Genomic DNA, 14,586 nt, shown 5'->3' with positions numbered 1-14,586 from the left:
TATTTATTTTTATGATGATCACCTTTGCTACTTGGATAAGGAGCGCCATCATGCTGTGATTCCTCGCCAAAGAGAGTGGCTGTCTGACCTGTCAACGGCAGGCGTCACGTCGTCTTTTGGAAACACAGTCACCCCCCCTTCGTCACCTCAGCATCTTATTAGCGCACGGCGTCACGCTCTACATTGATATTATTTGCTATTCCGACCCGGGATGTCTGCGCCCGCCACGAGTACGCGTGTCATGTTGCGGCGGCGCGGTAATGAAAACGTGTCGAGCTGGCTGAAAGGGCTGACAGACAGAAAGTGTATTTCACCCGATTGCAACACACTGGAGGAGATGGCAGATGTGATTGGCAAGCGGCAGAAAGTAATACGGCGCGGCATGGGTCTGCGGAAGTCATGAAAACACACATTTACACACACTCTAGCACACACAGATAATGTCAAGTGATTTGGGGGGGGGGGTTATCAAAAACACTTTTGCAGTCACAGGAAGGGTAATTGCTCTTGACTGGATTGTTTTTGTTGTCCTTTGACAAAGCATTTAATTACAGCTTTCCAATTGTCATAAATGCTAGCCAGCAGGTTGTATAACCACACTGGGATTCCTCAGGGATTGGTTGGGTATGGTACAGAGGCAGAAAAAACACAACTCCAATAGTCACTGCAGTGGTCACTTTTACAGTTGAGACACTAAAAGTGCCCTCCCCCCACCCAGTTCAGTAATCCCTCATTTATCACTGTAAAGTAGCCCTTCAAAATACATTTTATGTACAATAATCCCTCGTTTATCACTGTAAAGTAGCCCTTTAAATACATGTTTTGTACAGAAATCCCGCGTTTATCACTGTAAAGTAGCCCTTTCAATATATTTTATGTACAGTAATCCCTCGTTTATCACTGTAAAGCAGCCCTTTAAATGCATTTTTATGTACAGCAATCCCCCATTTATCACTGTAAAGTAGCCCTTTAAATAGATTTTTATGTACAGAAATCCCTCATTTATCACTGTAAAGTAGCCCTTTAAATACATTTTTATGTACAGTAATCCCTCATTTATCACTGTAAAGTAGCCCTTTAAATAGATTTTTATGTACAGAAATCCCTCATTTACAACTGTAAAGTAGCCCTTTAAATACCCTTTAAACCACTATTCGTGGTATAGTCAAACACGCTCTTTAAGTGCTAGCTGTTTTTAACAACTGACCTAAATCTCTACTGTTTTTAAGGATCTATTGCAAAAAAAACAAGTCAAAGATCCTCAATGTGACAAGAGTGCTTTGTCGTTTTTGAGGACATACCACAAAAAACGCTAGTCAAAGATCCTCAATGTGATCCGAGTGCTTTGTCGTTTTTGAGGACATGCCGCAAAAAATGGTAGTCAAAGATCCTCAATGTGACAAGAGTGTTTTGTCCTTTTTTGAGGATATACTGCAAAAAATGCTAGTCAAAGATCCTCAATCTGATAGTAGTGCTTTGTCGTTTTTGTGGATATACTGCAAAAAACGCTAGTCAAAGATCCTCAATGTGACTAGAGTGCTTTGTCGTTTTTGAGGCTATACCGCAAAAAAATGCTAGTCAAAGATCCTCAATGTGACAAGAGTGTTTTGTCGTTTTTTGAGGATATACTGCAAAAAATGCTAGTCAAAGATCCTTAATCTGATAATAGTGCTTTGTCGTTTTTGAGACTATACCGCAAAAAACGGTAGGCAAATATCCTCAATCTGACAATAGTGCTTTGTCGTTTTTTTGGATATACCACAAAAAATGCTAGTCCAAGATCCCCAGTGTGACTGGAGGGCTTTCTGAGGAGCTACCGTTCCGCTTCCTGATTTTTTTAAGGGCTGATTGATCAAAGATTTTCAGTGTGATTGGAGCACTTTGTCATATTTCAGGACTTACCAACTTGCCGTCAAACATCCTTAGTGACCAGAGCACTTTGTTTATGTTACCCATCCTCCATTGTCCTTGCTCCCCTTTTACCCTCCAACCCCATGTGACATCATCCCCGCCCAAATCCGGCTAATCTTCATCGATCATTCATACCTCTTAAGTCCGCACCGACGCCTAAAGCTCACGGTGTCCGAGATAAGCCATGTTCCATTTATCTAATGAAAGTGGGACCAATATATCTTACGTGTTGATGGCCTCTCGTCAAAGCCTGCACTTGCGTGTTAAGACAACAAGGCCCACTTAAGCCAAGGGCATCCCACCTCTGGGTTTTTAGCAAATCAGCGTTTTAGTTTAGCATTAATTAGTATTGCAGTCATTAGTCATTCCATGAATGAATATGTTTGAATATGAATATTGTTTGACGGCAAGGGTGGGGCACCGCAGACAACAAAGAATTCAACAAAGAACTACTCCTGTAGTCGCAGGGCATGTAAACAACCACCGGGGTCTGTTTTCCTTGCCACTTTCTCATGCACTCCAGATCATTATTGAAGTTAAAACATGTTTCAGACAATCTCCAGCTATCGGCTGCTTCCAATGAACACCCTGACCTCTAACATCATGCTTAGAAAGTCCGATGTTCTGTGTGCCAACTACAAAAGTATTCTGTTTATTAATATTAATATGATTACTATTAATAGTAATTAATAATAATAAATTATTGTTAATATTATTATTAATATTATTGTGTGGAAATATGGGCTAATAACTCTAAAAGCAATCTTCACTCGCTAAATGTACTGCAAAAAAAGGTCAGTAAGGATAATTCATAATGCCGCCTACTGAGAACATACTAACACCTTATTTCTATGTCATGATGTGCTATATATATATATATACGTATATATCACTACATTGACACTTACTATGGTACCCATTATGTCATTGTATGGTTATATCACCTCGTAATTCAGTATGTGACAAAAAATTAAAATTAAAATTAAAATTAAAATTAAAATTAAAATTAAAATTAAAATTAAAATTAAAATTAAAATTAAAATTAAAATTAAAATTAAAATTAAAATTAAAATTAAAATTAAAATTAAAATTAAAATTAAAATTAAAAAATTAACATTAAAATTAAAAAAATTAACATTAAAATATTAAAATTAAAAAAATTAAAATTAAAAAAATTAAAATTAAAAAATTAAAATTAAAAAATTAAAATTAAAATTAAAATTAAAATTAAAATTAAAATTAAAATTAAAATTAAAATTAAAATTAAAACATTAAAACATTAAAACATTAAAACATTAAAACATTAAAAAATTAAAACATTAAAACATTAAAACATTAAAACATTAAAACATTAAAATTAAAATATTAACATTAAAATTAAAATATTAACATAAAAAAATTAACATTAAAAAATTTTAATTAAAATATTAAAATAAAAAAAATAAAATTAAAATATTAAAATTAAAATATTAAAATTAAAAAAAATATATCAGGAAAGCAGGAAGTGAATAAATGTAACAGTTACTGATTGTAAAAGTACCAGATGGAGGGGTAGGATTTAATAAGCTTTGCTTCTTCCTACTCCTTTTGGACATGTGGAACTGTGAACTGATTATGGGATGCATTCAATTGTAATCTGATGCATGTTCAAATGAAATTAAACCATTACCATTACCAATATGGAATCCTACTTAACAAGGGATTACTGTATTTGCCCTACCTCACTTTGCATCATTCTCCATGTAAGAGTATTTCACAGTGGTGCCATTTTTGTGAGGGGATTGGTGCCTAACGGCGCTGCCTCTGGCGCTGCGGCAGAGCTCCAACCTCTTCCACCGTCGTCTGGTCACGCTGCAGCACACTTCTCCAGCTTACATACCGAATGTTACTAAACACCTTGCAAAAATGCTAACTTTTCCTAACCCTGCAGGAGGTGCAAGTTAATCACAAGTGTGCATTCTTTTAGGCTAATAGATAGCTTGGAGGTCCTCGTGTCCTTCAACCCTGCAGTAAATCTACATTGTCTTCACTTGGGAATAAATCATTTACTTCGTCTTGTAATGCAGCTCCTGACCATCGACGACGACTTCTGCGGCCTGGACATGAACGCACCGCTGGGGGTATCGGAGATGGTGCGCGGAAGGCCCCTGTTCTCGGACGCCAACGATAAAATGACTTCGGTGGTGGCCTACGTCTACAAGAACCACTCGCTGGTCTTCGCGGGCACCAAGAGCGGATGTGTGAAGAAGGTAAGCCGAGTCGGAAGGAAAGATAGTTGTAGTAAAGGCAGATCGACTTTCAGGTCAACTCGCTGAGTCAGCTGTATTTGCTGCAGGAAGAGGTGCTGGAAAGGAGTGTGGAGAGAGTTGGAGTGTTTTGAGGAAGCGGGGGTGTGATGAGGAGAGTCCCCCTGGGGGGGGATTTTATTCCTGCAGTCAAACCTACAGTATCTGGTGTCTCTGTAGATCCTACGTCCATTACACACACACACACACACACACACACACACACACACACCGTACATCCCCTGCATCAAGACTTTTCTTCACTTTGGACTTAAATCCCGCACCCCCAGGGCTGCCGATTGGTGCCCACGTCAGCATGTTGCAGAACTTGCTAGACAGCACACATCAGCACGTTGCAGAACTGATTGGACTCTTATCAGTTTCCTCAGGCAAATTTACCCAATACTGTTTTTTTAAATGTAAGTAACTGCATGACTTTGTATGACAAGGGCCTAGCATTAGCATTAGCATTAGCACCACTTCACCAATTCGCTAACATAGTTGCCGGAAAGGCAATAAAATCAAATTAATACTGCCATGTTAAAGGGGAACAAATAACACATATTTCTTTCCTGAGTTAATATGAGCTAGCTAACAATGCAATGCAATGCTAGCCAAATATGACCATATGCGATTGCAGTGCTTTCCTGTTTTTAAAGCTTGTCAAAGATTCTCTGCGTGATGGGAACTCCCTGTAGTTTTTGAGGATCGACAACAAAAATGCGAATCAAAGATCCTCTATATGTGATGGGAACTCCCTGCTGTTTTTGAGGATTGACAACAAAAATGCGAGTCAAAGATCCTTTATGTGTGATGGGAACTCCCTGCTGTTTTTGAGAATCGACAACAAAAATGTGAATCAAAGATCCTCTATATGTGATGGGAACTCCCTGCTGATTTTGAGGATCGACAACAAAAATGCGAGTCAAAGATCCTCTATATGTGATGGGAACTCCCTGCTGTTTTTGAGGATTGACAACAAAAATGCGAGTCAAAGATCCTCTATATGTGATGGGAACTCCCTGCTGTTTTTGAGGATTGACAACAAAAATGCGAGTCAAAGATCCTCTATATGTGACGGGAACTCCTTGCTATTTATCCATATGCGATTGCAGTGCTGTTGCCAATCATAAATATGTTTCCATTTTTTAGAATCTCTAGTCATAGATTCTCTATATCTGATGGGAACTCCCTGCTGTTTTTTAGGATCGTCAACAAAAATACGAGTCAAAGATCCTCCATATGTGATGGGAACTCCTTGCTATTTTTGATGACTTCCTGCAAAAATGTTGCCAATCATAAATACGCTTCCATTTTTTAGAATCTCTACTCCAAGATTCTCTATAACTGATGGGAACTCCTTGCTGTTTTTGAGGATCGTCAACAAAAATACAAGTAAAAGATCCTCTATATGTGACGGGAACTCCTTGCTATTTTTGAAGACTTCCTGCAAAAATGTTACCAATCATAAATACGCTTCCGTTTTTTAGAATCTATAGTCAAAGATTTTCTATAACTGATGGAAACTCCCTGCTGTTTTTGATGATCGGCAACAAAAATGAGTCAAAGATCCTCTATATGTGCTTGAAGCTGTTTTTGAGCATATTCAGCAAAAACACAAATCAAAGACGCTCAAATACGATCAAAGTGTTTTGCTGTTTTTAAGGATGTACTGCAAAAATGCCGGTAAAAACGAGCTGTGTGAAGTTCAGGCCACGTTTGTCCCATGGTGTCGGTAGTTTTTGAACACGTCACATTTTGAGCTCTCAGCCAAACATGATTTTCCCCCACAAGGCTGCGGTTAAACGTCATGGATAAGCCAGGTATCAGCGTGTTGCGGCTTGTACCGTAGGCGCCCCCCTGCATGCCCTCTCCTCCGGGCTAATGGGATGATGCCGTGCTACCGCCTGTGATGGACGGGCGGCGGGAGCTTTTTTTTTTTTGCTGGTGTCGTAAGGCCGCAGCTGAGACTAATTCCTGGCCTCGCAGGTCTGGGGGGAAAAAGGGTTTTTTTACGGGAGGAGGGAAGCAGAGGAAGAGTTGAGCTGGAGGACATGGAGTTTATTCCTGACGTGTCTTCAAGTGATGAAAAGGAGAGAAATATGGCCGACACACACTGAGCGATTTTGACATTGTTTGTTATGCTTGATGACTGGCCCCTTCCTGTGTTTGTTTTGCCGCTTTTATTGCACTCAGGAGCGGAGTGGCGAAGGCGTCGCGAGGCAATAACGGCGGCGCAGCAGAGCAGCTATGTAATCATATTTTATACCTGCTGCTCATGTATGATAATGAGCAGGAAATTTAGTGTCTGCCGGCAATAAAAGCACCGCCACTGCTTGATATTGTCTTTGCTTAAGGACGCTAATGACAGGAAGTCGCTGCTGTTTTGGGGGATCATCCTATGTGACTGTAGGACTTCGCTGTTTTTGCAGATCTATCGCAAAAGTGCAAGTGAAACACCGTCTTTGACCACAGCACTTTGCTGTTTTTTTTAATCAAGCTACCAAAATGACAGGTAATTCCTGCTGTTTTTAAGGATCTGCTGCTCAAAAGCGTCAAAGATCCTCTATATGACTGTAGAGCTTCAATTGCACAACCTAAGTCAAACATCATCCGTGACCACAGTGCTTTGCTGTTTTTAGAATCTACTGCAAAAATGGTTGCTGTTTTTGAATGCAAGTCAAACATCCCGTGTGACTGGATGCTTCTTATACAAATAATCTACAAAAATGATAGTTAGATTCAGATTTAGAGAAGATTCCTTCTTGCTGTTTTTGAGGATGTACTGCAAAAATGGTTAAAGTTCCTCAATGGGAGAGGAGCACCTTGCTGTTTTTGAATGCAAGTCAAACATCCCGTGTGACTAGATGCTTTTACAAATTTTGAGGTGCACCCACAAAAATGGCAGTCAAACATCTTCTGCAAAGAATCTACAAAAATGATAGCTAAAGATTCCTTCTCGCTGTTTTTGAGAATCTACTGCCAAAATTCAAAAATTCAGTCTGTGACCGGAGACTTTGCTGTTTGTAAGGATCCACTGAAGAAAAACGAGTCAAAGATCATTTGAGCTATAAAACATTCTTACAAATGTGCAAGAGAAACAACTATATGACAGGAGCTTCCTGCTGTTTTTAAGGATCTGCTGAATCCTACTGTCGGGATCTGCTTCAAAAGAGTCAAAGATGCTCTATATGACTGTAACGCTTTCATGGGTTTTTAAGGCTCAACTGCACAACCTAAGTCAAACATCATCCGTGACCACAGTGCTTTGCTGTTTTTAGAATCAAGCATTGGGGTAAATGAAATTTAGTTTGCCGGTGAAATATTTCTATTTGATGATGTTTACTTTGGCCTACAACATGTTGGTTTTCCGACCAAACATTAGCATCATTTATATTCACTTCAGGGACGCTTAAGTCAAACATCATCCGTGACCACAGTGCTTTGCTGTTTTTAGAATCTAGTGCAAAAATGGTTAAAGTTCCTCAATGGGAGAGGAGCACTTTGCTGTTTTTGAATGCAAGTCAAACATCCCGTGTGACTAGATGCTTTGCCATTTTTGAGGGTGTACCTCAAAATGTGTAAGTCAAACTTCTTCTACAAGGAATCTACAAAAATGATCGTTTCCTTAGCGCTGTGGTAGATTCCTTCTCGCTGTTTTTGAGAATCTACTTCAAAAATGGTTAAAGTTCCTCAATGGGAGAGGGGCACTTTGCTGTTTTTGAATGCAAGTCAAACATCCCGTGTGACGAGACGCTTCTTCTTCAAAGAACCGACAAAAATGATAGTTAAAGATTCCTTCTCGCTGTTTTTGAGGATGTACTGCAAATATGGTTAAAGTTCCTCAATGGGCGAGGAGCACTTTGCTGTTTTTTAATGCAAGTCAAACATCCCGTGTGACTAGATCAGGGGTCGGCAACCTTTACTATCAAAAGAGCCATTTTATCCCCTGGCTCACTAAAGAAAAATAGACTGGAGCCACAAAACATAATTTAAAAAAAGCAGTGACGTGCTCACATTCAGAGCAAATTGCGAGTCTCCCAAAATTTTAATTAACTGCCAGATTTGGAGGGAATTTTGGTCAGATTTTTTTCAAAGATGCGTATTTTCCCCATTTGGGTGTTAAAAAAAATACTTCAGCATTGTGAAGGGAGCCACAACAAAGAGGTTAAAGAGCCACATGCGGCTCTGGAGCCGTGGGTTGCTGACCCCTGGACTAGATGCTTCTTCTACAAAGAACCAACAAAAATGATAGTTAAAGATTCTTTCTCGCTGTTTTTGAGGATCTACAGTTTTGCCGCTTTTATGTGAAAGCAGCTGTTGTTGCCATTGTTCTCCTCCGAGGGTCAGACTATACACATATGGCAGACATCTTTGACAGAAGGTGATCAATATCCTGCCATCACAAGTGCACACACACACACACACACACACACACACACACATACATACACACACAGCCCCATTACAAGCCAATACTCCCCTCCCATATGCATCCCGGGCCCCGCCCCAGCCGTTAAAGTGTATACCATTAGATGACATCACAGGCAATAAAGGACAACAGCACAACAATAAAAGGCCCGAGGCTTCAGTCCACCTCCTTGCTTTATAAGCCCCCCCCACCTCGGCAGACTAATGGATGTTGATTTATATACACTCACCCACCTCAACTTGCTCCGTCCAGCCTTCCCTGGCTCCCTTTTTGTTGCTTTTAACTGTTATTTATAGTCCTGGGAGCGACACATCGGGCGGAATAAAAATGAGCATTACGGTAAAATAGTGCGGAGTGGCTTGATGTTGGGGGGCGGGGGGAGGTGGGTCACTTTTATAACATAGTGGATTTATGAGGGACGGGAAGCATTGGGGTAAATGAAATTTAGTTTGCCGGTGAAATGTTTCTATTTGATGATGTTTACTTTGGCCTACAACATGTTGGCTTTCCGACCAAACATTAGCATCATTTATATTCACTTCAGGGACGCTTAATTGCGTAATAACGGAATTATTCAGCCTATCCCAGCTGTCTTCGGGCGAGAGAGGCGGGGTACACACTGGACTGGTGGCTAGCCAGCCAATCACAGGGCACATATAGACAAACAACCATTCACACTCACATTCATACCTATGGACAATTTGGAGTCGCTAATTAACCTAGCATGTTTTTGGAATGAAACCGGAATACCCGGAGAAAACCCACGCATGCACGGGAAGAACATGCAAACTCCACACAGATGCCTAATATTTATTAACTCTATAGTGTTTTAATCATTTTAAAAAGGATAACTCTTATACATAACTAAATAAAACTAAACAAAATCAAAACTTCACATCTTGTGGTGTCCATAGTACCCGGAATAAAACGCACGCATGCACAGAGAGAACATGCAAACTCCACACAGAGATGGCCGAGAGTGGAATTGAACCCTGGTCTCCTCGCTGTGAGGTCTGCGCGCTAACCACTCGCCCACCGTGCAGCCCAATAACAGAATTATTTAGCATTTAATGCACTATGTACTTTTCCGTGCAAGAAGCTCTGTTCATTTGCGGCCCATCGAGCCCACACATGATATCGGACCGGGCTGCAAGTCCACCCTGAATGCTCATGAGGGCTACCGTTTGACGCCCCTGCACGACGTGAAGTTCCATTGTTCCATTTGAAGGATCATGATGGCAATTTAATGGCATTGAATGAGACAAGACCTTTGTTTTTCTTAAAAGATTTCTCTGGTTGATGCCGTCTCATGGTTATTGGACTGAACCATTATGGGATGGTTGGGTTGAGGGTGGTCCCGGGGTCCTGAAGGACAGCCGAAGGGCAAGTGGTATTTTTTGGTTGTGACATTTAATCGTGGTCATTCATTCATTTTCCACCGCTTATCCTCAAGAGGGTCGCGGGGGGGTGCTGGAGCCTATCCCAGCTGTCTTCGGGCAAGCGGTGGGGTACACCCTGGACTGGTGGCCAGCCAATCACAGGGCACATATAGACAAACAACCATTCACACTCACATTCATACCTATGGACAATTTGGAGTCTAATTAACCTAGCATGTTTTTGGAATGTGGGAGGAAATCGGAGTACATGCAAACATGCAAACTCCACATGGTAGAATTGAACTCGGGCCTCTTAGCTGGGAGGTCTGCGTGCTAACCACTTGACCGCCGTGCAGCTAAGTCAATATCAGTTTGCGATAAATCTTACTCAAAATTATTTTATTATTATGAAGCATATATAGCGCGGCCCCCGGCTAGCAACAGCTAGCTAGCTAGCTTTCGTCACCCTCTTTCCCTGATTGAGTGACTAATACATTTGGTTATGTTTCATGTTTGTCTGGTGGGTGGCGCTAATGGCCTTTTCAGTCAGTCGTTAATCAGCCGGCATAAAAACACAAAATGCTTTATAGCTGAGTAGCGCTAATAAATAAATGGGCACTAAGACGCAGCCTCGCTTTGCCAAGACGGTATCGATCGGCGCCGGCGAATTTCATTCCGTTGTTGACTTCTGATCATCTTCATGCACAAATACGTCATTGTAGCAGTGACTCAGTTAATGGAGAGACTAAGTCATATCTTTTATTATTGACTTAATGTCGTCTTATTTTGCTCATCACGCATGCAACGACTATAAAAGCCTGTTAATTGAATAGAGGAGCTAATTGGATCATTTACAATCATCTCCGGATGAAAAAGTGAAGGTCTTTTGATGGATACCTCCCGCGGCGGGAAGTGAATGAAGCATATGGCATCTGCTTGGTCTTCACTCCGAGATGGAGATGTGATGGAGTTAAACCTCTTACACATCACCGCACCTTCCCATGAGAGGTCAAGAGGAAATCCTCCTTTAGTTTCTGGTCATGTGGTCCTCCTGCACATTAGCATGGATGGAAGCCAGGGGAGATGGGATGGAGGGCCTCCTGCGGAGGTGCTAATGCTGCTGACCTTGAACCTGACACACACACACACACACACATCCAGAATGTCCAGTTCGTCTGATGGAGTGTTATATGAGATGATGACATCAGCAAAGAGGGTCAATTCCAACACAGGTTACTTAATGTTTGTTGTTTTTTCGGAGGGAAAAAAGGTCAAAGTTATCCTTCAACCTTCTGTCAATTTTGCACGTCTTTGTAAAGCCCGACTTTGTGCTCCAGCTGATCCCGACATGGCAGACATTTATCTGCCATGTCTGTCATTTTTCCACTCACCGGCTTCCCTTTTATGTCATCATTATGCCTGCAGTGGACAGCTAGTAGATAGAAATATTGCTTTTTTAAAAAATATTTTTAAAGGTACAGCATAGTACTCAATGCAAATGAAATATCTAATCTACAATTATACTGTATTTTTTTTTTTTGGACAAAATGAAGACAGCATTTTGCTGTTTTTTTTTTTAAATATATTTTTAAGATTTTTTTTTAAATTTAAAAAACATATAAAAATTCTATGAATTAACCTGTAAAATATGTTTTTAAAGAATGAATTAAAATATGTATTCAGTCCTATCAAATTAAAGAATATTTCATTTTTAGTAATACCTGTATAGAAGCAATGTATATAAATGAGAAAAATGTTATTGTTGTTAGTAGTAGTAGTAGTAGAAGTCATAATTAATAACAAATCATAGTAATAGTATTATTAATAATTAGGTTATTAATTTGTTTCATTAATGATGTTATACTTTTTAGACTATGGGTAAACATAGGTTAAGATATACACTGTATCTTTTAGCTTGTTTATAATTTTCAGTTTATTAATATATAATATATAATATATAATATATAATATATAATATATAATATATAATATATAATATATAATATATAATATATAATATATAATATATAATATATAATATATAATATATAATATATAATATATAATATATAATATATAATTGTGTCTTGTCACTTATCTTTCTTTTAATACAATACAGTAAAAATTGGCATATTTCAGACAAGGTTAAAAGTGATGATTAATTGTGATTAATTAATCAGAAAACTGATTAATCTGGTGACAAATTATTATCATTTGACAGCCCTCGTATACATTTTTGCTGTTCATAAAATAATTATAATAATGAATTTGTGTCATATTTATGATTGTAAATTATTCATAATTAAAATAATTAATAATAATAAAATAAAAACACTAATAATAAATTTCCCTAAATGAAAAAATAATATTAAAAAATAAATAATAAAATAATTAATTAAATAATTGCTATGAAATAATAATGATAATGAATAACGATGATTTCTGATTTTTATGATTTTTAACAATAACTACAGCAAGTTGATTTTTGTCTGAAATGATCTAAAATCAGCTCTCTCTCCGTACAGATTAAATAAATTTGTTGTTAATCTACATGATTAAAAAGTTAAAAAGATTAAAAACTTCAACAAATAAGTTGAGAGTGGAGCTTTATTGATTCCAACTTTCATCTCATTATTTTCCAATTTCCCCGTCCCTGAGTCCATTACAATGCAACCATGCTTCACCTATGGATTCAATAACCAGGCCGGATGTTTATTGCCTCCTTGTTTGTCCTGTAGGTAGCTTGGTGTGTGTGTGTCTGATGGGGGGGCCTGTAAATGCAGATTATTTTAAAGTGCCAAACCGGCGGGGAGGGGGGGGCGCGGCCAGTGGAGCAGAGGATTAACTGCTTAAAGCTAATGATGAAATATACCGTCGGACGTGTCGGTATTGTGCTGCCAATCTGGATGGACGCCCCCCCCGGTTATCGAAACACCGCGCACGTCCAGGCAAACACGCATGTGTGATTGTAGTCCGAGCGCTCCACTCCAAAGTGCTGCATTCGGAATGTTAATGCTCCCTTCCCGCACTGTTAAGTATTCCTCGGCAGTGCTCCCCCCGGTTGTCTAAAGCATGCTCTGTGGTGCGTTGCCATGGTAGCAGGCAGCGAGTATGGACATAGGTTGGAATGTATACAAGTCATTAGCGCTGTGGTGGCAAAGCAGACATACTGTACATTGCACGTCTCGATACTCCAAAACATGGAATGGGAATGCGTGTCGGAAGCGAGGAGCCGCCTGGTAGTGATGGAACACGTCTTCCGGAACAACGCTATACAGAAGTTTTCCGTTTGGCTATGCAATTTACGGCATGGAAAATTCAGTCTCGTGACAGGGAAAAGTGTGAAGATGTGTCTACATCTTGGATTTGCAATTAGCAGGATAGCACAGATGCATGGATATGTTGCACCGTAGGGCTTACTTTGACGCATTGGACCCCCCCCCCAACCCCCCCCCCCCCCCCCCAAACTGGAGTGTTCCTGCATCAGCGTGTTTGCTAGGCCTGTGACTTCTGTACTAATGTTTTGCTGCAATTTCCCTCATTTTTGTGTCTTATTTGATTATTTCGATGGTCCCATCCATGCATCCGTATTCTTCCACTTCCACTGCTCGCTGGGGGCAGCATCATGGGAATGCTGGGCCCAGATGTCCCTCTACTTTGCTCCATTTATATTTATAAATTTAATATGATTTTTTGGTCATAATATTATAATGTTATTCTTGTCAAATTCCAACTTTTTTTTATTACAACTTTTTTCCGAAAATGGCCCCTTTTTAGCACTTTGGACCCCCCCGTGTTAAACATTTTTTTTAATTGGCCCCACTCATAATAAAAGACCCAAGACCCGCCCGTTGCCGAGGAGGGCCATGGGTGGAATAAATTAAAACAGACGACTTCCAGACTAAATTTTTAAAAAATACATAAAACTTTATGCTACTAAAATTTTTGTTTCTTAATATTTTGACTTTATTCTTGTAAAAAAAATTCCATTCCATGTAATTATCCAACTACAGTATTTCACTTGTAATAAATGTTCTTCTGGTAACTATGATTTTATTCCCATAATATTTAGAATTTATTTTTATAATGTTTTAAGTTTGTCTGCAACTTAATTTTCAAAAAATATTTGTTTCTTATTATATTAATTTTTTTAAAATTTATATTTATAATTTATATATTTATATTATATTTTTTGCCATAATATTATAATGTGTTTTGCTGCAATTTGCCTCATTTTTGTGTCTTATTTTATTATTTTTTATATTTATAAATTTATATGATATTTTTTGGTCATAATATTATAATGTTATTCTTGTCAAATTCCAACTTTTTTTTATTACAACTTTTTTCCGAAAATGGCCCCTTGGTTGCACTTTGGACCCCCCCCCCCCCCCTCGTTATTTTTTTTTTTTTTAACTGGCCCCACTCATAATAAAAGAACCACGACCCGTTGCCAGAGGGGCTGACTTCCTTATATGGTTCATAGTTAGGGAGCACGTTGGGCGTGTGACCAATCACAGCGGAGGAGGGCCGTGGGTGGAATAAATTACAACAAAGGACTTCCCGACTTAATTTTTCA

At 39.0% G+C, this 14,586-nt stretch overlaps 1 protein-coding gene across 1 annotated transcript in view; it reads left to right on the top strand.

Annotated features, from left to right (window-relative positions):
• Window positions 1-14,586, top strand: part of plxna4 (plexin A4) — a 176,537-nt gene that overhangs the window by 25,991 nt on the left and 135,960 nt on the right. The window contains exon 3 of the mRNA XM_058078395.2: window positions 3,978-4,160. Within this exon, the coding sequence (XP_057934378.2) occupies window positions 3,978-4,160 (183 nt within the window). The remainder of the gene's footprint in view (window positions 1-3,977; window positions 4,161-14,586) is intronic.

The sequence above is a fragment of the Doryrhamphus excisus genome, linkage group LG2, assembly GCF_037039965.1.
Source record: "Doryrhamphus excisus strain RoL-2023G ecotype Guam linkage group LG2, RoL_Dexc_Guam_v1.1, whole genome shotgun sequence".
NCBI lineage: Eukaryota > Metazoa > Chordata > Actinopteri > Syngnathiformes > Syngnathidae > Doryrhamphus > Doryrhamphus excisus.
This window is presented reverse-complemented; position numbering and strand designations above follow the sequence as displayed.